Source organism: Ahaetulla prasina, chromosome 4 (assembly GCF_028640845.1).
Source record: "Ahaetulla prasina isolate Xishuangbanna chromosome 4, ASM2864084v1, whole genome shotgun sequence".
Lineage (NCBI taxonomy): Eukaryota > Metazoa > Chordata > Lepidosauria > Squamata > Colubridae > Ahaetulla > Ahaetulla prasina.
Genome location: NC_080542.1, coordinates 86,621,569 through 86,648,201, shown reverse-complemented (window position 1 = coordinate 86,648,201; position 26,633 = coordinate 86,621,569). Strand labels below are relative to the sequence as shown.

The 26,633-nt window shown below is 41.9% G+C and overlaps 2 protein-coding genes across 4 annotated transcripts in view; one reads left to right on the top strand and one right to left on the bottom strand.

Annotated features, from left to right (window-relative positions):
• ACAD11 (acyl-CoA dehydrogenase family member 11) overlaps window positions 1-12,612 on the bottom strand; it is a 69,117-nt gene extending 56,505 nt beyond the window's left edge. For both annotated transcript variants that reach the window (XM_058181009.1, XM_058181011.1), the window contains exon 1: window positions 12,099-12,612. In XM_058181009.1, coding sequence (XP_058036992.1) covers window positions 12,099-12,235 — 137 coding nt within the window. In that variant the 5' untranslated portion in view covers window positions 12,236-12,612. The remainder of the gene's footprint in view (window positions 1-12,098) is intronic.
• Window positions 12,613-12,757: 145 nt separating this feature from the next.
• On the top strand, window positions 12,758-26,494 carry UBA5 (ubiquitin like modifier activating enzyme 5). 2 transcript variants are annotated; one of them, XM_058181012.1, is made up of 12 exons: window positions 12,758-13,050; window positions 16,125-16,170; window positions 16,256-16,345; window positions 19,445-19,554; window positions 19,872-19,958; window positions 20,034-20,118; window positions 20,398-20,502; window positions 21,784-21,911; window positions 22,357-22,492; window positions 22,955-23,030; window positions 23,813-23,919; window positions 25,798-26,494. In XM_058181012.1, the coding sequence occupies exons 1-12, from the start codon at window positions 12,902-12,904 to the stop codon at window positions 25,879-25,881; spliced, it is 1,203 nt and encodes a 400-aa protein (XP_058036995.1). In that variant the 5' UTR covers window positions 12,758-12,901; the 3' UTR covers window positions 25,882-26,494. The 2 variants fall into 2 exon arrangements, with proteins under 2 accessions (XP_058036995.1, XP_058036996.1); XM_058181013.1 differs by lacking the exon at window positions 19,872-19,958.
• The last annotated feature ends 139 nt before the right edge of the window (window positions 26,495-26,633 follow it).

Genomic DNA, 26,633 nt, shown 5'->3' with positions numbered 1-26,633 from the left:
TACCAGTCAAACTCTGTCAGAAATACTATATTACAATTCTGAGTACTGTATTTTAAGAATTCAGAAAAACTGGTATGGGTGCAGTGAAGAGCAAAAATAAGGTCAGGGAATTAGAACCTGAAGTGAGACAAAGTTGGATTAAGGTCAACTGATGCCATAAGCACAGTGCCTTTCTGGTCTTTCCATTGTTTAAATGACAAGGCATTAAGATACATTAAATGCTGAAAATCAGTCAAATATGACAGTGAAGGATTGAATTATTATTATTGTTCTTCACACAAATAGTCAAATGTTCAAACTGAATTTGGCATTTTGTCTACCTATCAGTGTTAGAGTTCCAAGTAACACCCACAACAAAAGAAGACTCCGAGGCTAGGAATTCTTCAAAGTTCCATTTTATTAGAAATGTCATATTGGCACATTTGGGAAAACCCGAATCTGAAAGCTTCCAGGTTTTCACCACTCAAAAGAAAGTCCAAGTCCCTTCCCCTGTACCCCCATGTCCATCATATGGTTCAATCAATGCACCATCTCAAGTGGAAATGCTGCCAGTCACGCCACTGGGCGAAAGTCCTTGACTCTCAGGGAAAGGAATGTTATTATGGCTAGATATCTCCACCACTCCATGCAATTCCCCCCGCCTCCTAGTTTCCCACAGCACTAAGTATGGCAGTCCTGAAGATCCAAAAGATGGCCCCCAGAGCTGACAATCAGGTCCTTTCTAAGGACCTTTGATAGGCAGATGTGGATGTTTGATGGTTTACCAATATTGTTGCAGGATGTAAGCTTTTTTGAGTAAAGCCGCCTTTTGCAATTGACTGATGATGAATTTCTCAATGCCAATGATATTCAGGTGGTGCTCCAGTTGTTTTGGGATTGCATCTAAGGCACCTATTACTTTGCTTGCTTTTGCCACAGTTCTATTTCTATGTCTTTATATTTTCTTATCCTTTCCTGTTCTTGCTCTTCTATTCTGCTGTTTTCAGGTACTGCCACATCCACTCTCCATATGTTTTTGTCTTTCTTATAGACAATTATTAAGTCTGGGGTGTTATGTAAGAGTTGCGTCTGTTTGAATTCTAAAGTCCCAGAGCAATTAAGCTCCTTAATTTCCTATGATTTTCTCCATTTTATGGTCCCACCAGTTCTTGCTTGCAGGCAAATGATACTTCTTGCAGATTTTCCAGTGCACCATTGTTGCTACTTTGTCATGCCATTGCCTGTATGATCTTCTTGCAGTAGCTTACCAAGTTTCTTCTATTTCTTTGCATAGGTGGCACTCACTGTCTGTTGATGTCTTCTCAATCCTGGGTTTGTATGCATTTGTTCTTAAGACTTGGTCTTGTGAGGTAGAATTAGTCCTCCGGTCTCTTTATTCAACTTTCCTGCTCTTAACCATTGCCAGGTCTTGTTGTGTTTGGCTGGCTACCCTGAAAACACAGCCGCCATCTTCCTATTGGTCGTACACTATAAGCGGGAGTTATTTCACAGTTGATTGGTTAGGCAGTCTGACAGCCGCATATATAACAGTTGTCAGCCTGAATTGTTGTCGCTGGTTCTGAGCGTTGCCAGTTACTATTAAAAGAGTTGTTTAAATAGTTCCGTTTTGCCTCAGTCATTCCTTTCTGCTTCACAACAGAGCACTGGCGACAAGAATGGGATGCTGAGATGATCGGACAATAAGATTAGTCACGATCAACAAAATGTTGAAATCGGCAAGCAGAGTAGGCAGAACCAGTCCAATAGCAAATGGTTCTTCCAACTTTTGTCCTGTTCAACGCCGCCGCTGAGACATGGAAAGCTTACAAAGAGAGGTTCAAGTGCTTCCTAGAGGCGAATGACTTCATGGACCTCTCCAGCAGCCACAAATGGGCGCACTTTTTGAATGCATGTGGTCCCGAAGTTTTTGCGATGGCCAGAGCCCTGGTCGCCCCACAGCCAGTAACATTGGAGGTTTTGAGGGACAAGCTGAAGAGCGCCTGCCCCCTCCCACATAGCCCGCCACTTCAAATTTAGGCAAAGGGTTCATGGGAGAATCAGTAAATCAGTTTGTGGCTTTCCTCAGTCTGCCACTCTTGATTGCAAGTTTAGGGATTTGGAAGACTCCCTGTTAGAGCAATTGGTTTGCAGAGTGCGAGACATCAGTCTGCAGAGGCATTTATTGGCCAAGAAGGAGTTGACTCTCCAGACTGTCCTGGAAGAAGCCAGGCAGAAGCGGTCAGGCCACTGCGGTGCATTACAAAGAAGAAACCTCGGACGAGACCACTGATGAGGAGGCAGAGATCAGCCGACTCAAGGCATATGCTGCTAGGAAGAGGGGCCAGGCAGGAAAGAAACCCATTCCCTGCCTCAGTTGTGGAGATCTTCATCCTCGTTTGAATTGCCGGTTCCAATCGGCCACGTTTCGGAGCTGCAGTAAAGTGGGCCAAATCACAAGGTTAGCTGTTCTTCGGACCAACTGCCAGGACCTCCCAAATCTAGACGGTTGTCTTTTAAGTCTCTGCCTGCTGGTGAGATTTGTTTTGCCATTTCCCATGGCCATAAGGTTACTGAGGTGGCCTCCCATCAGATTGACAGGGCGGATCCCAAAAACTTGACCTTGACAGTCAAAATTGCAGGGGTGACATGCCAAATGGAAATAGATATTGGTTCCACTTGATCAATTGTGTTCTGGGCAAATATAAAAAAATGGGTTCCTTCTTTGCGCAAAAGTCAGTTGCGGCCCTGCCCCATCCGGTTGTGGGACTATCAGGGAAATCTCATTCCTATTATTTGTCGTAGCCGGTTTTGGGTGGAAAAAGATGGGTTTGCTGGCCAGCTGCCCTTGATTGTTGTAGAGGGGTCCCTTCCAAGCCTCCTGGGATTAGATTGGTTTAGCTCTCTGGGCCTTGGCATTTCTGGCATTCACTCCACCACGGAAATTGCCTACGAGTCCTTGTATGACAAGTTTGCTGATGTTTTTGATGGTTCTCTAGGAAAATATGTAGGCAACCCTATTTTGTTAAATTTAGACCCAGGGGTTGCTCCCATTAGGCTTAAGCCTCATCGTGTTCCCTTCACACTACGCCCAAAGGTGGATGCTGAGCTGGACAAGTTGATTGAGTGAGGTGTGTTGGAACCCACTGACTACTCCAGTTGGAAAACTCCCATCATTATTCCGCTCAAATCGGATGGCTCTATCCGCATTTGTGCAGATTTTAAATGCATCTTTAATAGAGCCTTGCAAGCGAATCCTTATCCCGTTCCAATTGTCCAGCACCTGCTCCATTCTCTGGGTTTTGGTTCCATTTTTGTTAAGCTAGACTTGGCTCAGGCTTACCAGCAGCTCCCAGTGGACGATGCCTCCACTGAGGCACAAGCAATAGTGACCCACCAAGGAGCTTTTAAATACCGGCGCCTGCAGTTCGACATTAGCATTCTCATCTTGGCTATCAGTCGAGGGGACTCATTAACCGGGTTTGAGCTGTTTTAACATGCATTCGGAATGCTGGCTTCAATTAAAACGGTCCATATGTGTCATTGGTGTTCTCCAGGTTGAATAATTGATTCTTCAGGCATTCACCCCACTCCGTCTAAACTAGCTGCCATCAAAGATGCCCCTGTTCCCTCGTGCAAAGGAGATCTCCAAGCCTTTTTAGGTCTCTTGAACTTTTATAGTGTGTTTTTGCCCCATAAAGCCTCTGTGGCCAAGCCACTCCACATGCTGCTGGACAAAAACATGCTTTGGTCCTGGGGTATTTTGGAGTCTGCTGCCTTCCAAGCAGTTAAAGATTTGCTCATATCTTCTGCTGTCCTTATCCAGTACCACGCTTGCCTCCCTCTGATTCTGACTGCAGATGCCTCTCCATTTGGTATTGGGGCTGTTTTGAGCTATAGGCTCCAAAATGGCTTGAAGTCTCCTATTGCTTACTATTCAAGGACTTTGTCTTTGACTGAGAGAAATTACAGTCAGATTGATAGGGAGGCATTAGCTGGTGTAGCGGCTGTGAAGCGTTTTCATGATTATGTGTATGGCCGCAAATTTGAGCTGGTGACAGATCACAAGCCCCTGTTGGGTCTGTTGGCGGGGGACAGACAGACCCTGTTATTCTCTCCCCCCTTTTGTCCTGCTGGACTGCTTTCCTGGCCGCCTATGATTATACCTTGGTCTACCGGCCAGGCAAGCTAATTGCACATGCACACGCGGATGCCCTTAGCCGGTGCCCATTGCCGGATGCTGCCCTCGACCCTGCTCTGCTTTGTGTGCCCTTTGGATTGATGACTGGCATTCCCCCTTGACTGCCGTTGATATCGCAGCAGCTTCTGCCACCAATCCCACCATGTCCCAGGTCTTAGATTGGGTTTGGAGGGGTTGGCCATTGGGCCAGGTGGCCGAGCCGTTCCAGCCTTTCCGCTTTCGGCAGCGCGAGCTGACTGTCCAGTGGGGTTGTTTGTTGTGGGGGCATAGGGTGGTAGTTTCCTCCCCTTTCAGACTGCTGTGCTAGAGCACTTACACAAAAGCTATCCTGGTATTGTCAAGATGAAGGGCCTCAGCAGGAGCTATGTCTGGTGGCCCAGGATTGATCAGGACATTGGGGCGTAGATTTCCGAGTGTCAGAGATGCCAACTCTCTCGGCCGGCCCTGCCAGTCACCCGTTCTAGAAAATGGGAAACTCTGAGGGCCCCGTGGTCACGAATTCATTTGGATTTCACAGTATCATACCTGGGGCGTACTTTTTTTATTGTGGTGGATGCCTATTCTAAATGGGTGAGGTGGTTTTCATGTTCTCCACCACGTCTGAGGCTGTCATCCAGGTCCTCGATCTGTTATTTGCCACCCATGGACTTCCAGATGTCCCTGTCTCAGACAATGGGCCGCAGCTGACTTCTGCCACCATTCAAACTTACCTAACTGCTCGCGGTATCCACCATGCTCCAATAGCACCCTTTCATCTGGCCAGTAATGGGCTGGCCGAATGAGCCATCAGGTTGACAAAGGAGACATTGGCCAGGTTGCAACCAGGGGGGTGGCAGGCCAGAGTGTCTACTTACCTGCTCGCCCAACACACCACGCCCTGTCCTCTTACAAACTGCAGTCCGGCCGAGATGCTGATGGGCCACTGTCTCTGCACTACACTTTATAGACTGCACCCTAGTTATTCGGCCGAGCCCCCTCCAGACTACCTACACCTGTCCAGAACTTTAAGGAAGGGGACCCTGTCTATGAACTTTGGGGGTGAACTTCGATGGCTGCCTGGGACAATAACTAGTGTAACGAGTCCCTGCTCTTATAGGGTCCAGCTCAAGGATGGCAGGACCTGGCGGCGCCATGTGGATCAATTAGGAGGGTGGCAGCCAGCTCACCTGTCGGCCAACAGAGACGAAGCCCCCTGGATGGCCCCGCCTAGACCTGTCGACACTACCGCAGCCTCATACTCGACCACGTGTATTCCTGATGAAATCAGATCGTTGTCGTGCTTACTGTTTCAATTCGTCCCTCCACCTGTCGCTTCAGACCCAGAGGAGTGCTCAGCAGTGCCAAGGGGCTGTTAGCCAGCAGAGCAGGAAACTTCCCTGCCTCTACCTGCTCCTGAGTTGCGTCATTCTGGATGAGTATGCAGGCGCCCTGTGTACCTGCAGGATTACGCATGCTCCATCCAGGGGAAAAGCGGTGTTGTGTTTGGTGGGCTACCCTGACAACACAGCCGCCATCTTCCTATTGGCCGTACGCTATGAGCGGGAGTTATTTCACAGTTGATTGGTTAGACAGTCTGACAGCCACATATATAAGAGCTGTCAGCCTGAATTGTTGTCGCTGGTTCTGAGCGTTGCCGGTTACTATTAAAAGAGTTCTTTAAATAGTTCCGTTTCGCCTCAGCCATTCCGTTCTGCCTCACAACAGAGCACTTGTTATTATTTATTTACTAGCTGATAAACCAGTGTTGCCCTGTATTAGACAGGAAGAACAACTTCACCCTGAGTCTGGATTTTGGCAAAAATTAAATTAGTTAAAAATGTTTTCCCTGTGCTCCCAGAAGCATCAAGTAAAATGATACCACCCTGTTGTTTTGCTAGCTGATCCATGATTATTTGGTATGCTTTTTTCTGATCTTGATTTAGAATTGTCTTCTTGTCCGCGTTATATGCACTAAGCTGTTCGACATTGTAGTTCTTTTCTTGTATGTAATCTGGGTGAAGTACGTCGTGCCAGTCTCATAGTGGTGCAGGCAGTAATGTTTTATTGATCATCAAAGCCTTGTTTAAAATGTCCGGACCAAATGTAATTTTTAATGTTGGATTTTTCCCCTTACCAGAGGGAGCCCCCTTGTGGAGTACTGTGAAGCCATTACCATGGCAACTCCATTGTGCTATACAGTAGACGCCATTTTAAGGCAGTCCAGTAGAAGCCATTTTAAGACACAACAGGATGTATATTAACAGAACATACACCCAGGAGCAGGGGTTAAATGCTCCCAGTTCAGACTGGATTGGCCAATCCGGTAGCGATGGTGGCGAGTGGTTTGGAGAACTGGTAGCAAAAATCTCTGCCGTGTGATCATCAGAGCTTTTTTTTTACTAGTATTAGAGTGGAGGCCATTCTAATCTCTGAGGGAATGATGTTCCAGAGAGAGGGAGCCATCATGGAGAAGACCCTTCTTCCTGGTTCCACGAGATATATCTCCCTCGGGGATGGACCTGCAATATCCCCTGCCTCCCCACTCTGATTGATCGAGTAGATGTGACTAGCAAGAGATGGTCCTCTTGGGACTCAACCTAGTCCCAAGCCACAAAGGGCTTTAAAGTTGACAACCAGCACCTTCAATTGCACCCAGAAGCAAATCTGCAACCAATGTAGCTCCCACAGGAGAGGTGATACATGTGCACACCAGGATCTGCACAGAACCATGTGGGCCACTGCATTTTGCACCAACTGGAACTTCCCGATACTCTTCCAGAGCAGCCCCATATAGAGCATGTTACAATAGTCAAGATGGGAAGTAACTAGGGCATGAGTAACTGTGTAGGGACTATTGGTCCAGGAAAAGGCATAATAGGCATACAACTCACAGCTGCGCAAAGGCCTTCCTGGCCTCAACCGCCACCTTCTCTTCAAGCAGGAATTGTGAGTCCAGGAAAACCCCTAGATTACACACTGGGTCTGTTTGGGTAGTGCCACCCCATCCAAGACCAAAGATGGCAATTCTTCCTGAGCCAATGAACCTCAAACGCAGAGCCACTCAGTCTTGCAATGGTTTAGTTTCAACGTTGCTCCCCATCCAACCCCTAACAGCCTCCAGGCACTACGAGAGGGAAGACACGGTATCACTGAACTCACCACAGGCTGAGACATATAGCTGAGTATCATCAGCATATTGGTGATATCTCAGTCCATGGTGACGGATGATCTCACCCAGCAGCTTCATATAAATTTTTAACAGGAGCAGAGAAAGTACTGAGACCTGCAGAACCCAATAAAGTCGTGGGTGAGGGCTGGATTTCTCCCCTCCTATCAACGTTGACTGAGAGTGGCCACAGAGGAAGGAAGTGAACCAGGATAGCACAAAGCCTCACATTCTCATTCCCATCCCCCCGAAGCCACCCAGGATTATTTATTTATTTATTATTTATTAATTAGATTTTTATACCGCCCTTCTCCCGAAGGACTCAAGGCGGTTCACAGCCAGATAAAATAGACAATAATATAAATACAATATAAAATACTAATTAAAAAACTTATTCAATTTGGCCTAAATTAAAATAAATTTAAAATCATAAAAACCATTTAAAAATTAAAAACCATAAAAAATCTAAAATCCTATGCCAGTCCTGCGCGAGTGAACAAATAGATCTTCAGCTCGCGGCGAAAGGTTCGAAGGTCAGGAAGTTGGCGGAGTCCTGCGGGAAGTTCATTCCAGAGGGTGGGGGCCCCCACAGAGAAGGCCCTTCCCCTGGGGGTCGCCAGCCGACATTGCTTGGCAGACGGCACCCTGAGGAGTCCCTCTCTGTGAGAGCGCACGGGTCGATGGGAGGCAATCGGTAGCAGTAGGCGGTCCCGTAGATAACCCGGCCCTAAGCCATGGAGCGTTTTAAAGGTAGTAATTAGCACCTTGAAGAGCATCCGAAAGACCACAGGTAGCCAGTGCAGCCTATGCAGGAGTGGTGTTACATGGAAGCCGTGAGCGGCTCCCTCTATCACCCACGCAGCTGCATTCTGAACCAGCTGGAGCCTCCGGGTGCTCTTCAAAGAAAGTCCCATGTAGAGAGCATTGCAGTAGTCCAAGTGAGAGGTAACCAGAGCATGAGTGACCGTGCATAGGGCATCCCGGTCGAGGAAGGGGCGCAACTGGCGAATCAGACAAACCTGATGAAAAGCTCTGCTGGAGACGGTTGTCACATGATCTTCAAAAGACAACCGCCCATTCAGGAGAACGCCCAAGTTGCGCACCCTTTCCACTGGGGCCAATGATTCGCCCCCAACAGTCAGCCGCAGCTGCAGCTGACCTTACCGGGGTGCCGGCATGCACAGCCACTTGGAGGGATTGAGCTTGAGCCTGTTTCTCCCCATCCAGACCCGTACGGCTTCCAGACACCGGGACAGTACTTCGACGGCTTCGTTGGGGTGGCCTGGGGTGGAAAAGTACAGCTGCGTATCATCAGCGTACAGTTGGTACCTCACCCCAAAACCACTGACGATCTCGCCCAGAGGCTTCATGTAGATGTTGAACAGGAGAGGCGAGAGAATCGACCCCTGTGGCACCCCACATGTGAGGCACCTCGCAGTCGATCTCTGCCCCCCTGCCAACACCGTCTGCAACCGGTCAGAGAGATAGGAGGAGAACCACCGATAAACGGTGCCTCCCACTCCCAAACTCTCCAGCCAGTGCAGCAGGATACCATGGTCGATGGTATCAAAAGCCGCTGAGAGGTCTAATAGGACCAGGGCGGAGGAGTGACCCCTATCCCTGGCCCTCCAGAGATCATCCACCAACGCGACCAAAGCCGTCTCTGTACTGTATCCGGGCCGAAAGCCGGACTGGAACAGGTCTAGATAGACAGTTTCCTCCAGGTATTGGGGTAATTGACGTGCCACCACACTCTCTACAACCTTCGCCGCAAAGCAAAGATTGGAGACCGGATGATAATTTCCTAAAACAGCTGGGTCCAGGGAAGGCTTCTTGAGGAGGGGTCTCACCACCATCTCTTTCAAGGCAGTAGGAAAAACCCCTTCCAACAAAGAAGCATTAGTAATCCCCTGGAGCCAGCCTCGTGTCACCTCCTGCGTGGCCAGTACCAGCCAGGAGGGGCACGGGTCCAGTAAACATGTGGTGGCATTCAACCTCCCCAACAACCTGTCCATGTCCTCAGGAGCCACAGGGTCAAATTCATCCCAAACAGTCTCAACAAGACGCGTCTCCGACCTCTCACCTGGATCTACCCAATTTTGATCCAGTCCCTCCTGAAGCTGAACGATTTTATCATATAGATAACCACTAAACTCCTCGGCACGTCCCTGTAAAGGGTCATCCCGCACCTCCTGTTGAAGGAGAGAGCGGGTCACCCGAAACAGGGCAGCCGGACGGTTATCTGCCGATGCAATGAGGGCAGAGACGTGAAGATGTCTCGCTTCCCTCAATGCCACTAGGTAGGTCCTACTATATGACCTAACTAGTGTCCAGTCAGCCTCCGAACGGCTGGATCTCCAGGAACTCTCTAGGCGTCTTCTCCGGTGTTTCATCTCCCTCAGCTCCTCAGAAAACCAAGGAGCTGGTTGAGACCTGCGCCGGGTCAGAGGCCGCAAAGGCACGACACGGTCTAGAGCCCCAGCCGCGGCCAGTTCCCAAGCCACGACTAGTTCTTCAGCCATGCCGTGGGCCAGACCCTCAGGTAACGGCCCAAGCTCCGTCAGGAACCTCTCCGGGTCCATTAGGCGCCTGGGACGGAGCCACCGTAGGATGGTTGATGGTATCCAAAGCTGCCAAGCTGCCAAGAAGTCACATAGAACAAGGATGGATGCACTACCCCCATCCCACTCCCTCCAGAGATCATCCAAAAATGCGGCCAATGACATGTTTGTCCCAAATCCAGGCTTGAATCCTGACTGGTAGGATTTGAGATAATCTGTTTCATCCAGAAACCTCTGCAGCTGCCGTGCGACCACCTTCTCAACAACCTTCTCCAAAAAGGTAAGATTGGAGACAGGTTGGAAATTATTCAACCGGGTGGAGTCCAGCGATGGCTTCTTAAGAAGAGGGCGGACCACAGCCTCCTTAAAGTGCTGGGGCACTGCCCCCTCCTGTAGGGAAGTATTAATCACCGCCAGAGTCCACCCGCCTGTCAGGAGGACATGGATCTAAAACACAGGTGCTTGCGCGCATACTCCCTAGGATCCTGTCTATTTCTTCAGGAGCAACAGGGTCAAACTTCCTAGATAACAGGGGGAGAACCTGTCTCAGGGGCTTATCGACACTTTCCCTGCTATTTTTTTAACATACTGATCATGTAGTGCTTTGTCTTCCCATGGTTCCATTCTGTTCTTTATTTGGACTTTCTTATAGGCCGTTTGGACTCTCCAATAGTCAGTAAACTTTCCTGGTATACTAACTTTAGTGCATCTTCTTCGTTGTCCTTCAGATATTCTTCCAATGTCCTTTTCTTCTTCTTCAGCCATTTGATATACTTGCAACATTCCACGACCACCTCTTTTCCTTGTAAGGTAGAGTCTGTCAATGTCATTGCAAGGAAGAAGGACATGATTCATTGTCATTATTTTTGTGGTCTTCCTATTTTAATTGATTTTAATTCTGCTTGAGTTCAGTCCAATTTTCTAATGTATCTAATGACTGGAATTGCTCAGGTGTTGATTGCCTTGATTGTATTTACTCCATTGAGTTTGGACTTTAAGATCTTCTTCACCCTCTTGATGTATTCACCTCTAGTCTTCTTATAGACTTCACTGTGCTTGATATTGTCAGCTTGAAGGATAGCCAAGTATTTGTAGTAAAATACCAAGGTATCATCCAAGAGTCTTCATCCAGACTCTTGATGTTATTTTCATAGAGTATCTTGATTCCTTCAGTTTTCACTATTTTTCCCTGTTTGATGGTAGCATGGCACATTTGTCCAATCCAAATCCCATTCCACTATTTTGGCTGTAGATATGAACAGTGTTGAGCAATTATTCTATTTCAGATGGTGTCATTTTACTGACCTTGGAAGGCTGAGTCAATCTTGAGCTGGTGAGGATTAAACTGCTGGCAGTTTGCAGAGTTAGCTTACAATACTGCATTCTAACCACTGTACCATCACTGCTCTTCCACCTTTTAAATGGTTAAAATGTTGGAGTAGACCTGGAAAGACTTGAGTAAGTGACATTTTCAACCATAAAAAGTCTGATTTAGAATTATTAATTCTTAGCCCAAATTACTTCACAAGGATTGTTGCTACAGGGAAAATGGAGCAGAACAGCTTACATGATACTTTAAACTCCAAGAAGAAGGGGGGCGGGGCTGAAAATCTAATAAATAATTTTATTCCCAAAATAGTTAAATTCTAAATTAATACAAGCAATCCAGATTTCAAAATAATCTTCTGCATAATGAGATATCGGCAGCAAAAAAATTAATTCAAAGATGGAAAAAGAAGCAAGATGTTCAATTATGTGTGTGTGGTATCTTCCTCTGCCCTAGATTTAATGAATGTCCTGAAGTGGCCAGGACCCATGAAAGAATCTCAAATAATAAGAATTTTGCCATTTCAGTACAATTTGAATTAATAGGGTTAGGAATTTTGTCAGTCCAGATATCCTTGGAGGAGGCTAGAGACAACCTTGAAGCCCGATCAGCACCAGAGAGAATTTGACTGGAAGACTGTCCTGCCTTCCTCAACTGTCCCCTTTAGGCCGCGTTTAGGACCATCCTACAACTGTAAATAAAGAAATCTGGGGAAAGTCAAACGTGTGCATCCCATTCGCGGACATTTCTTTCGGGAGCCCTGATTGTGTAAAGACAGATCAATCCTGCTGCTGTGACTTCTTCTCAAAAGAAGCAAGGATACTTGGCAGGTGAGAGCGGGAGGGATTGCCTCCTCCGGATTCCCCCGCCGTGACAGGGGGTTCTTACCTGTATTGCCTGATCGTGAGAACTTCGCGAGGCTCCACGGGAAACCCAGGCAGGGAGCGGCACAGATATTCATCCAAGGCTTCCTGGCGAAATCGGTGCTGTTCCCGCACTTCAGTCGTATCGGGTTCACTTGCCATTTTTGCGGAAGTGAATTCGCTTCAGCCCAGCGGCTGATCTTTTCGCAGAACAAAGGTTGCAGGATGTGCAGCCTATCCTTTCTACACCTGGAACGTAATGCCGTCCACTTTTGGAGGCGGGCAAGGAGATACCGTACAGTGTGGTAAATGGCTATCTACGCAATTTACGTTCTCCTCGTAAAAGTAACACCGCACGTTCCGAAAGAACAGATTTTTTATAGCTGCGATCCTAAACAAACTTTCAAGGATTCACCTGAGGCTCTCTAAATGTGAACAGACTGCAGTTCCTATCATCCTTCGTTATATATTGCTGGCTGAGGGAAGTAGTAGGTCAACAGACGTGGACCGTGTAACGAAAGGCTACACAGCAGTTCTGTTAAAAACTAAGAGAGAAAGTAGATTTCTCGTAGATTACATTTGCTTAGCCCTCTAAAAAGTGCCATAAATTGAAAGCATGTGTTACCATTCCAGAAACCTTTTAATACCGGAACAGTGTTTTCCGGAAGTGGGTTACGGCGGGGATAGCTTTTGCTGCTACTCCAGGAAGCGTTGGGGACAGAGACGTGTCTATATTGATGGGATTGACTGGTTTGAGCGGAGTTGAGTCGCTGGACACTGGTGGAAATCTAGACGGTTAAATTTTTTTGGTGGAGGAGGGCCCCGATCATGGCCACCTCGGGGAACCAGGTAGAACAGCTACGGCGCCGCATCCAAGAACTGGAGGAAAAGCTCGTCCGAGAGAGGGGAGGCAGTCGGGGCCTGCGAGCACGGATCGCGGAAATGAGTCCCGAGGTGACGGACTCCAATCCGTACAGGTGAGTGGTGGCCGAGGAAAGGTCTAGGTGAAGGACGACGTGCGAAGGGAAGAGGCCGTTGTTAGGGCTGCCTTAGCTTCCCTTCCAGCTGGGCACGAAAGCCTCTTCTGGATGCAATTTCAGTTCGATTTTTTCTTGGAATTTCGGAACTGGTTTTTTTTTTTTTAACTATGTTCAGAGAAACACCGCTGTTCTTAATCATAAAACAGATGTTTGCAGGCAGAAGTGTTCACATTCATTCTTTGAAGCAGCAATACTACGTGAGGGGAAGGATCTGTCTCCGAGTCTGTTGTTCGAGATCGTGATGAGTTTTGCGAACTACTACTACCTAAATCATAGAATCATAAGGCTGGAAGGTACCCACGGAGGTTTTCTAGTCGAAATCCCTGATCAAAGCAGGAGCCTTATAACATTTCAAATATTTGCCCAGTATTTTTGAAAATCTCCAGTGATGGAGGCCAACAGTCCCAGGACACAAGCTATTCCATTAATTGCTCTCATATTCGAACATTTTTCCTTACTTCTACGTTGACAAACTTTGACAAATTTCACCTGTTGCTTCCTGTCCTATCTCCTGGTGACCTTCAGAATAAGCCAATTCTCTCTTCTTTGTGACAGCCACTCAAGTATTGGAAGACAGTTATGATCATTCTTTCAATAGACTAGGCATACCTAGCTCCCTCAACCATTTATCATATGATTTAGTCTCCAGACCTTTGATCATCTGTATTGATCTTCCCAGCACATTTTCCAAGGTCTCAACATTTTTTTAGTGTCATGGTGAACAAAAACTGGGCACAATATTCCAAGTGTGGTTTCACTAGTGCAATGTAAAGCTCTCCTGCTTTACATTGTACTAGTGACAAGAATCACTTCTTGTTGCCTTGTCACTATTCCTTTATTGATGTAGTCTAGGACTGCATTATGCAGTTGCAGCACATTGCTGGCTTAAGTGTGGTCTACTAGAATACCTAGATCTCTTTCACAATTACTATTATTGAGCCAGGTTCCACCTATTCTATACCGATGCATTTGATTTTTCCAGCCTAAGGAAACCACCAAACTGCATCTTGTTTGATAGGGCCCAGTGTTCAAATCTGTCAAGATCTTTCTGGATCTTGAGACTATCTTCCAAAATATTAGCTATTCCTTCCAGCTTGGTGTTGTCTGAAAATGTTATCCTCTTCTAGATAATTTATGAAGATATTGAAGAATACTGAGCCCAAGATTGAACTTTGAAGTGCTCCCACTGCATATTTCCCTCCATGTAGATGTAGTTCCATTGAGGACTATTTGCCATGGATCAGCCAATTGCAAACCCTTCTAGTCATAGTATTGTAAATCCCATATTGCATTTAACAAGAAGTACTACTTTATCAAATGTCTTGCTGAAGTCTAGGTATATTATGTCCACAGCATTTTGCTGATTCCCTAATTTAGTTGCTTTTTTGAAAAAAGGCACTAAGGTTTGTCTGACATGATTCGTTTTTTACAAGTCATGCTTGCAAAGCAACATAATTTTTTCACCTGGAATTACATAATGATCAATGTTTCATATATGTATATATCTTGAATGTTCAGAAAAAGTGCATTTCATTTGATAAAACCCCAGAGCAAGAAATCATGAAAATTATTGTGGATTGCCTGAAGCTACTGAGTTATAGTAGAGGCATGATTCCAACATGGCAATGAGCTTAGGCTTTTAGCCAAACCACTGCCAGCAGAGATTCATCTGAAAAAAATATTATAAAATCTTAAGATGAGTAGAACGTATGGAAATTCCTGTTTGATATATCTGTCACTCTCTGCTGTTTTACCCCAGTATGCCTCAGACAACTATGCCTCCTTTTTATCATCGTCGACTTCTTGTTAAGTTATTGCTGAATCATGGAAAGCATATTTCTTCATGCTAAAAATAATTTCTAAATATAATTACCTTGTCAGCAGGTCAAGAATTGTCAACAATTCAACTACTGAAATTAATGATAAGATAATGGCTGTGTCTAGCTTCAGCATAGTAATTAATACAGTTCTATAATCTTTGGTGATCTTTAAAGAATTTCAACTCTGTTACACTAGTTACTTTTTAAATCCATTCAATAATATTTTAATTGGCTGGACTACACTTTTATAAAGGTAACAAAAGCCAGCAAATTAGAATAAGTAGCCCAGATAGCAAAAAAATAATTTACAGTATGTGCCAGGGTGAGGCTGTTTGAGTAGGGCATTCTGTAAATAGAATGCCACAACTGAAAAGGGCAATAATTTGAAAGCTGTTATATTATCAAAATGTTATTGTGCACATTAGCTTAATACAGGTAGTCCTTGACTTATGACCATAATTGAACCCGACATTTCTAAGTGAAACATTTGTTAAGTGAATTTGCCACATTTTACAACCTTTCTTGCCGCAATTGTTAGGTGAATCACTGTAGTTGTTAAATTAATAACACAGTTAATAAGTGAATCTGATTTTCCTATTGAGTTTGCTTATGAGAAGGCCACAAAAGGTGATCATGTGACCCCAGGACACTGCAATCATAATAAATATGAGTCAGTTGCAAAGAATCTGAATTTTGATTACATGAACATGGGGATGCTGCAATGGTTGTAAGTGAAAAATGGTCATAAGTCACTTTTTTTCAGTGCTGTTGAAATTTGATCACTGTGAACAGTTGCAAGTCAAGGATCATCTGTGTACAAAACAATAAACTATAAAAATAATGTACAGTCAACTATAGAAGGCAAAATTTAATTGTACAACAGTTACAAATCTATTGGCGTATTGAATATAATTACATATGCCCATATACACTAACTCATAATTATCCCATTCCAAATGTCATAAATTAGTTGATACTTCCATATGGATTGTAGTTTCAACAGGATAGATCTGCAGATTGTACAGTAAGCCATTGAAAACGATTTGATAAATAGAGATTTAAAGTTGAAATAATTTATGAACTGTGGAATAATTCATCTCATTTGGAAAAGCTGCTGTGCCTTGTAGTGAATTTAAAAAATATTTTCTTAACAAACTATTTTTCTTTCTGCTTTTTTTTTCTCTACTCTAGTCGCCTGATGGCATTGAAAAGAATGGGAATTGTGAAAGATTATGAGGTGGGCTAATGTTTTTTGTAAATAATTTGCCTCAAAGTTTTATTGATAAGGCAAAGCATTTAAAAACTTTGGTTTCTTATCACAGAAAATCCGTTCATTTGCCGTGGCAATAGTGGGTGTTGGTGGAATTGGCAGTGTGACTGCTGAAATGCTGACAAGATGTGGCATTGGTAAGGTAATAGTCATTTCTTCATTATAATTACACTGCATTCTTAGTCCTGTATAAGAATATTGGCAGTCTAAGGAGAAATGAATTGCCATTTGTTGAAAGTGTATTCATAGTCTACATTGAAATGCATGAATGTCAGACATATAAACGATGGCCCGTGATGGATTTCCTCAGCTTGCATTTTACAGAATGTGTGTCTTCTCACATTAACATTTTCAGTAATACTACTGTCCTACTTTTCTTCAAAAGACATTGTTTTTATTATTCAACTTGCACTCTACATATTCAATATATTCTAAGAAGCTTACGTTAAAAACAATGAGCTATATGGTTTTCTGGAATTAAATTGAACTTCTTTTATCCTATCCTCTCAGTCTCCTATCCTCCCAGAGACTGGATCAAGATATCAGCCAGGCTGCTCTGAGGACTTTAAGAGTGTGTAATCAGCATATGATAATATTTCATCCAGATCAATGACTGGCCTTTCCCTGCAGTTTGTGCATATTATAAATAACGTGGGGAAGAGGATCAAGCCTGTCAGTATCTCTTACTGGGGTAGACTTGCCCTTAGCCACAAGTAAGAGCAGAATGACAGGAAAGCAAGTACTCTATACCCCAATCCTTGCAGGCAGTCAAGAAGGATACCGTGACAAAGAATCCTGAATTGTAGAAAAAAAACCCTAGTTTGATATACTGCTTAAAGAGCTGTTCTAGAAACTAGGAGACTGAGTTCTAGACTACCCTTAAACATGAAAACCAGCTGGGTGACTTTGGACAGTCACTTTCAGCTCAATCCACCTCATAGGTTTGCTGGGGAGAAAAATGAGAGAGAGCCAATATTCAATGCTTTGAATTATATATAAAAAGGCAGAATAATAATTTAACAATTATTGATAAAAAACAAAATGTTTGGATAGTGGATGTTGCAATACTTGGAGACAGCAGAAGAGAAGAGAGACAATTGAAAATTACAAAATAAAAATACATGCAAATAGAAGTAGAACAACAAATAGAAGTATCAATAAGTGTAAGTATTACTTTGTCATTGTACGTATATACACAGTATATCCATACAACAAAATTTGCATAACAGCCAAAGATCAGGTCCAACACACATAACAATCCTGAAACACCCCCACCCACCCACCACAAATTTCCTGCCCCTGTACCACCCAAACATCCACACAAAAGACCAAGTAATGCTGTCCAACAGCTCACTGATGATAGCCTTTTAGTTCATTGTTGAGTGCAATTATAACTCTGGGATAAAAACTATTCAGAAAACGTTTGGGCCAAGTTCTAACTGTTCTGTATCTTCTGCCAGAAGGCAACAGTCCAAAAAGATTGTAAGCAGGATGGGAAGAGTCTCTGAGAATGTTATGCAAGTTTCTCAAATAGTGAGATACGAGGATGTCGTCCAGGGCTGGTAGCTGGAGCCCGATGATATTCTGGGCAGTTTTAATGGTTCTCTGTAGAGCTTTTTTTGTCTGCTGTAGAGCTGCTCCCATACCATGCAAGAATGCCATATGTCAGGACACTCTCAATGGTGCTGCGATAATAGGACAGAAGTAGATGCTGAGATAGATTTATCTTCCTGAGCATTCTCAGGAAGTAAAGCCTCTTCTGTGCCTTCTTCACAAGCATGTTAAGATTCATAGTCCATGAGAAGTCCTCTGAGATATAAATGCCCAGAAAATAATAATAAATGCTTTGGGCACAATTCCAATACATGGAGCACCACTTAAATACCATTAGCATTGACAAAATCTCCATCAGTCAAAGGCCAGCTTTACTCGGAACAGTTTACATCCTGCAACAACACCTTTTAACACCATCAAACAACAGTGGTCTATCCCAAGTCCTTGGGAAGGAATTGATAGGTGGACAAAATGCAAAATCTAGTTTAAAACATTTGGCTGATCAAAGCTCTAAGAGATTTAACAGGAGGAGACCCATACTTCTTCCTTTTAGTTCTTGGTTATCCACCAGAATAATCAATGTCCACATACTTCTTTTTATGTACATTCATCTGAAGAGACATGTAAGGAGTAAATGGGAGTTTACTCATTGTAAGATACATACTCCTAGAACAGGGGTGTCAAACTCAATTTCATTGAGGGTCACATCAGGGCTGTGGTTGACCTCAAGGGGGCAGATGGGCATGGTCGACTGGGTAGGCGTGGCCAGCTTGACGCCACTCTCCAAACTGCTGGCACATTTCCTCTTTGCATTGGGTAGACTGGGCTGAAGCCACATTGGCCCGATGTTTCCTCTTTGCATTGGGTAAACCAGGCTGAAGCAATGAGGTAGATCAGGCTGAAGCGATGCGGGACGGCCCCTTACATTTTCCAGGACAGCTCTGTGGGCTGGATCCAATCATATTACGGGCCAGATCCGGTGTGTGGGCCTTGAGTTTGACACCCCTGTCCTAGAAGTTTATAAAATGAATGAATATTTGAAAGAAATTAGAATCAAGTTCCATTTAAAAATTGCAAACTTAGAAAACTGTTACAAGTAGTTTAGAAAAGTTGGTTCTTGTCAATTTGATATTCACTAATCACCTAATCTGAAAGCATTTTTCCTTGAGCATTGATAATTGCATAAGTATATTGCTGAAAGATTGCTTATCTGTTACAAGTATTTTGAATGTTTTCTGGATCTAACATATTTTGTTATATCCAAGTATCAATTTTTGGAATAGTTGAGAAAATTGTGGCAGAATTGATCCACTTCTGTGGATATAGAACAGCTCCTTTCACAAGTGCCTTAACTATTTATATTAACTAAATTTGCTCAGTCTTTATAATTATGTGGCTTTTGCCAGTTCAGTTTGGGTTTCAAAGTACCTATGTCATACTATCTTGTTTTAGTTTTACAGATGAACTACGAACTAGGAAGAAAAGAGACAGATTACTTACATAATAATTCTTAGATTAGAACAATCTTCCCTAATTCAAATTAGTTAATGAACTAATTTGGTGTTATATAGACCATTCCAAAGCACACATAAATTAGTATAAATGTACAGTATATTAGTAGAACCAGGACTTGGTCTTATTCAGAAATGAATGGAAACTATATATGTATTATTTTAATTTTTTTTAGCTGCTCTTGTTTGATTATGATAAGGTGGAACTGGCGAATATGAATAGGCTCTTTTTTCAACCCCAACAAGCTGGACTGAGCAAAGTGAAAGCAGCAGAACACACTTTAAGGTATATGATGGGGAAAATGGGTTTACAACTATTAACAATACAATAACTGTAACAGAGTTGGAAGGGATCTTGGAGATCATCTAGTCCAACCCCCTGCTCATGCAGGAGACCTGTACTAGGGATTTGAACTACCAAACTGCTGACCTTTCTGATCGACAAGCTAAATATCTTAGCCACTGAGCCACCTAGTCAGACAAGGAGATGTCTCTCTCCAACTTTAAAAAATATTACCAGAAAGATAGAATATTGCATTTGATATGAAAATCCTTTAAGAAATATTTATGTGAACATCATAAATAGCAGGTTTTTTTTTAAAGGAATATTAATCCTGATGTCTGCTTTGAAGTACATAATTACAACATCACTACTGTGGACAACTTCCAGCACTTTATGAATAGGATCAGGTAACAATAGTTTTTAGAAATGTATTTACAGTATACATAATGGCACTGTTTGACTTGATTTTATTAATACTGTAGTAATGGTGGATTAGAAGAAGGAAAACCTGTGGATCTTCTGTTAAGCTGTGTGGATAACTTTGAAGCTCGTATGGCAATTAACACTGTAAGTAAATAACTAAATATTCAGAACTCTCATTAATGACTCTTAATTGGTGCTTGCTTATTCTTATCCAATAAAAATTGAGTGTCTATTGTTAGAAAATTATGATAGCATGAAAAATCCAGAGATAAAGCATGAATGCATTATAATCCTGGATTGATTGAGTTCAATGTGTGGACTCCTTAGGTTCTTAGACCCTAGTTTCTGCCTGATGTTGTGCAAGTTGTATACGCCTCTTATACCTATTTTTAGCAAATCAAATGTCATGTCTTTTTCTTAAAGGCTTGTAATGAGATTGGACAAATATGGATGGAATCTGGAGTAAGCGAAAATGCTGTTTCTGGTCATATCCAGCTGATCATACCTGGTGAATCAGCTTGTTTCGCAGTATGTAATTATCTGACTTCTTTTCTTTTCTGCTATTAGAGAAGTCCAATTCTTTCATTCATCCAATTAATTGCAATGTATATGTGTTAGGGCTGTGTAAAGGCTTCCAACCAGCTTCATAGCGGATGTGAGATCTACAGGAATGTCCTAGTCTGCTCCTTTGTATCCACATACTGGTCCATAATACCTTCCAGTTTGAGATCTACATAATGCATTTTCGTTGGTATTAGAATTGGAATACCAAACAACAAACAATCTGTTGCCTTCAGAAATTTCTTTTTTCTGTTATTTTGAGAAAGTTTTCAAAAGTCAATCTTCTTTAAAATCCTGCTTTCAGAATTTTTAAAGATCTTCTAGAAAGAGAGGCCCTGTTATAATTATATTTTCAGTTGCAGTTTAAGTGTTTGCATTCAGTCTTCCAATTTTTCCATAACAGTGCTGAGAGTAGTTTGGAATGAGTGAGTAGCTGGCCCAAAGTTCCCCAAAAAGCTTCCAGAGTTGAGGTTAGATTTGAACCTGGATCTAGTATAGCTTTTCAAGTACCATACTTTACTGTATGCATTTTTTGCTACAAGATCTTGCAAGATACATAATCTTTTGTCTCCAAAAAGTCGGATTTGGATGATAAAATAGGAGATGAGTGATATTTCTCTTCCAAAATGCCACACTGACCATTTTTTCTGTCTCTTTGGCAATAGCAACCGTAGTTTTTTCCAAGCCAAACAGCTTGGAATTCATCTCATGCTGTTTTGTTTTGTTTTGTTTTTGTTTTCAGATTTTACCAACTGCTGTTTTAAGATAATTTCTACAATATTTCCTAACTTGCAATAATTCTTTATACTTGGATTTGCGTCTCACTCAGGCTGGTCCATCACTGCTTAATAAATGCTTCAAATACCTTATTCCCATATGTCATAAAACATATAAGACATTCTGATTAGAATGGCTGATGGTGATCTGATGACAAAAAACTCTTGATTGGAAGATTGATGATGACCTGATTAAAAAAAATATTTCGCAATGCTAGCTAGCAGAGCTACTGCAACATTTCATAATCAACTTGAGCTTAACAGCAATGGATAAGTACCTGAAGCTAAACTGGGTTACAACAGTCTGTTTTATTTTGGCTGTGTGACATTCTGTTTTCAGTAACTCCAAACCTCCTTGAGCTTTTTGTCAGGATTTGGGATTTAGCCCAGATTAATGATTTAAATATATTTCTTCCATACTGTAAACACATGATTATAAGCATCTTTTCAGGTATCTTTTTCATTTCGCTAGTGTGCACCTCCACTTGTTGTAGCCGCAAACATAGATGAGAAAACTCTGAAACGAGAGGGAGTTTGTGCAGCCAGTCTTCCCACCACTATGGGAGTGGTTGCTGGTCTTCTTGTGCAAAATGTCTTGAAGTAAGTGGCTAAATCTTTAAGTTGAAAACAACATTTAATGCAGCACAGTTTCTGACTAAGATGGTCTGACTGAGATTGGCATATGTGGGCCTGATTGGGAAAGATTGCAGGGTGACACAGAAATATAATTTTATGTCATTTTATTCTATTTTACATATTTATGTATTATTGTATTTTATCCTATAACTATTGTACTCTATCCTACTCTTATTTTACTTTGTTTTTATAGGATTGTATTAGTAATACATGTTTCAACCTTATACTTTGATATGGCCTATAGGATAATCAATAAAGCTAATATAATCTAAACTAATCTTTAAATTGCCTTAATTTTAAAGACTTGATGAGCTTAGTTTTTTGTCAATGGATCTTCTAGAATAAAATCTTTTGAACCTGATTCCATGTTTTGATACAAGCTTTTAAATTCTCCTTACATTTTCTCCAGATATTTATTAAACTTTGGAATGGTGAGCTTTTACCTCGGCTATAATGCACTGCAGGATTTCTTTCCCACTATGACAATGAAGCCAAATCCACAGTGTAGTGACCGAAACTGCAGAATGCAGCAAGAGCAGTATAAGGTAAAATACAAACTCCAAAAACAGATCCCTTCGTTCTCCAGTGAGTTGCATTATTCATTTAGAACTTGCAAAGGAAAAAAAAGGAGTCTTGTAGAGTGTTTTCTTCCACGTATTATAAGTAAATTTCAGGTAGTCATTATTATCAAGTGGATAGTGATTTTGTACATCCGATTTTGGTAAATACAGACCAGATCTTGTTATCCTCTGCAAAATGTTCTATATATCTTCAGTTTGGAGTTTGTCATTTTGTTTGAAGATTTTTGGAATGATGTGTGTATTTTGTCCATGTGCAAAATGGCAGAAATCATAAATATATTTTAAAATATTTTTTATTCTTAATTTTGTTGCCCATAGTTGTTAAATTAAACAGCATCCTCACAGATAATGAGAACTACCTTTATTTAATTTTATTTTTGTGTTATCAAAAAACTTTTGTTAGTTTTGGTATTTTTATATTTCCAGAAAAAGGAGGCAATGAATCCAAAAGAAGAATTAATAGACCAGGAAGAAGAAATAGTTCATGAAGACAATGATTGGGGTGATTTTTTTAAAAAAAGACTCATGAAGATAATGCACATTCCTATATTTCATTGTTTAAAACTAATCCCCTTGTGATGGCATCATTTTATTTCTTTGTCCCTGAGGAATCTCAGGCAATTTTCAAAAGATCAATAAAATTATTATTACAATTTGAGGATCTCAAACTTCTTAACAGTAGACTGGGAACAATGGAGAATTTTTAGGAAAGAAAACCTGATATAGTGGACAGGTCAAACTGTTCTGTCAATATTTTCAGAGGACATTGCTGAATAACATTTATTTGAAACATTTATCTGTATTCTATCACAGATAATATGGAAGTTTAAGAGGTTAGTTAGAAGATAGAAGACTGCAGATACCCACTGTTTGCCTTGAAATGCCCACCAAAAGGCAGGCTGATTATTTCATGAAACTCTATGAAGGATTAAATTACAGTATGCCATCCTTTCTCTAGGGCATCATTAAGCCATTAAAGGACATGAGCTTACTTTTTTCTACAAGAGAAAATGCAGAAAAAAATTGGACATACTGTTAATAAGAAGAAAAATTAATGGCCATACTGTTCATCAGGTGGATATCTTTGTGTTATTTAGTGCAGCATAAATAGCAGTAAAACGCAGTAAAACTTTCTAAATATTACTTATTTTTATTTCGGTTTTCTGGACAGGAATGACCAAAATTAGCCAAGAAACCTGTTGTATATTTTTAAACTTTCTAAAATGATCATGATTCTGTTTAATTACACAATTTTTATCTTTATGTTTTTTGGGGAATGCTCAGGTATAGAATTAGTTTCGGAGATTTCAGAAGAAGAACTGAAAGATGATTGTAGTTCAGTTCCTGATCTTCCAGAAGGAATTACGTTGGCTTACACAATACCAAACAAGGTAATAAAAATGCTTGGCATTCAAGTTCTTGAAATTTGGTTTTAGGATCTAATCCAGTGATGGAGAATCTTTTTGGCATCAAGTGCTCAAATCGGAGCACACATCTGCGTCCAGAGCTCTGGAAACCCGAAGACCAGCTGGCCAGTGTGCATGCGCGCACCTGCCACCCACCCAGTATTCTGGTTTCCACCATATGCATGTGCACCGGCCAGCTGCTCTTTGTGTGTATCAAAGTTTCAGAAACCAGAAGAGAAGCTGGCATGTGCCCAGAGAGCTCTGCATGCTACCTCTGGCACACGTGCCATAGGTTTGCCATCATGGCTCTAATCCATCATATCTTATTTAGAATGGGTTTAAATGGCTTTTGCTAAATTGATTTACAGCTGCTGCAGGAGTATCATTGGCTTGTATTAGCACACCTGCCAAATTCGGTTATCTCTACCCTGTAGAACAAATGCTTTGCTTCAGTGTGTAGTCCTTAATGGAACTGCATCTGCACGAATATCCCAAGGCTTCTTTCTTAGGCCCATACTTTTCGGTATCTTCAAAAAAAGGTTTATATGAGGTTACAGAAGGGGAATTCACCAACTGCAGACACCTAGCTGGTGGAAAAAGTCAACATTCCAGAAGATACAGAAGGATCTTGACTATGGGCCCTAAATTACAAAATGAAATTCAATGAGTAAGGTTTTACACTTAGGCAAGAAAATACACAGTTATAAAATAGGTGGTACCTGTCTTGGTAATAGTAATAGTTAATAGTAACTAATAAGGTCATGGAATTTTAGTGAGCAGTCACTTAAATATGAGCCAGTAGTCTGCTGCAGCCTTCGAAAAAACTAATGCAGTTCTAGGCTGCATTAATAGCCAAGGATGTCAAACTCAAGACCCCGGGGGCCAGATCCGGCCCATGGAGAACTTAGATCTGGTCCATGTGGCCACCCAGGAAACAGCGAAGGACTGGCCCACAGTGCCTCTGCCAGTGAAAACAGCTCGGGAGGGTTGCAGGAGGCAGTCGCAGCCGAAAACGGAGCTTGCAAGGGCTGAGTGCAGTTCTCCCAAACTCCATTCACTGGCAGAGGGTTGCAGGAGGCTGTTGAACCCAGAAACTGTGGGTGCTTGGGAGCCCATTTTTGTTGGCAGAGCACTTGGGCCACCACAGGCGCCCCTGACACAAGTAACGTCAAGCTGGCCATGCCCATCCTGACTACACCCACAGCAGCCCTCCGAGGTCAATGAATGAATGAATGAAATCAAGTCTGACACCCCTGAATAAATGGATAGAATCAAGATCATGTGAAGTGTTATTACCATTTTATGCCTTGGTAAGATCACAGTTGGAATACTGCATCCAGTTTGGATTGCCATAATATGAAAAAGATGTTGAGACTCTAGAGAGTTCAAATGAGCAAAAAAAAAATGCTTAGAGGACTGGAAGCTAAAACATGAACAGTTGCAGGAATTGGGTGTCTTTAGTTTAATGAAAAGAGGGTCTAGCGGTGACTTGATAGCAGTGTTCCAGTATCTAAGGAAAGAAGAGGAGGTCAATCTATTCTTTAAAGCACCTAAAGGCAGAACAAGAAGCAATGGGTGTAAACTAATCAAGGAGAGAATCAACCTAGAACTAATGAGAAATTTAATGACAGAATAATGGAAATTTAATGACAGAATAATGGAATGACTAGCCTTCAGAAGTTGTGGGTGCTCCATCCCAGGATTTTTTAAGAAGAGATTAGACAGCCAAGTGTGTGAAATGGTATAGTGTCTCCTGCTTGAGCAGGGGACTGGACTAGAAAACTATCAAGATTCCTTACAATTCTGTTAGTCTTTGGGTGAATTGGATGTGAAGTAGTTATTTTTCTTTTCTATCATTAACAGAAAGAGAATGTCCCAGCTGGAGAAATGGTTGAAGAATGTGAAGAAAGTCTTGAAGAACTTATTGCTAAAATGAAGAATATATAGTATAAAGAATGTGTAAAGGGCCTGCTAATTTTAGTGCTTTGTAGCTATTTAATAGTTTCTGCTAAATTTGGCCTTTTGTATATTTATCACTGTTTTGATGATAGAATCATTACATTCCCATAACTTAATACATTATTAGAAGCTAGGAGGATCCAAATTACCAGAAAGCGTTAAAGCAACCCATTAGATTTAATAATATGAGAATGATAGTGTATTATCAAATCAGCCACAAAGGTGTTTTATGAATGGTAAAAGTTTACTTGTTAGATATAGTACAAGTAAAATAAATATAAAGTAATCTGGCAAAAGTTCTAATGTCCCTTATCTTTAGAAAAATTAAAGGTTTCACTAATTGTAGCTATATTTAATTTTTGAAATACTACTCTAATTTATCCATAATGCTAAATTATGAATTAAGTGTAGAGTTCCTTCTCTAGATATTTTGAGATTGAATCTTATGTATCTTGCACAGTAATCATGACAGCAGGAAGCCAAAATGAGCAAAGCAAGACTAGTTTTGTATTATGCACACAATTTTTTATGAAAGAACAAGAAGATTGCTCTTTTGCTATTTTATATTTAACAAGAACAATAAACCATGATCTAAAATTAATTTTCCTGATTTACTGTCGTATACAACTACATACAGAATATATAGTTTAAAGGAAATTCAATTGTATTAATCCAAAGTGGGTAATCTATAGTCTGAAAGTCATTCATTAGCAATATGACTTCCATTTTAAAACATAATT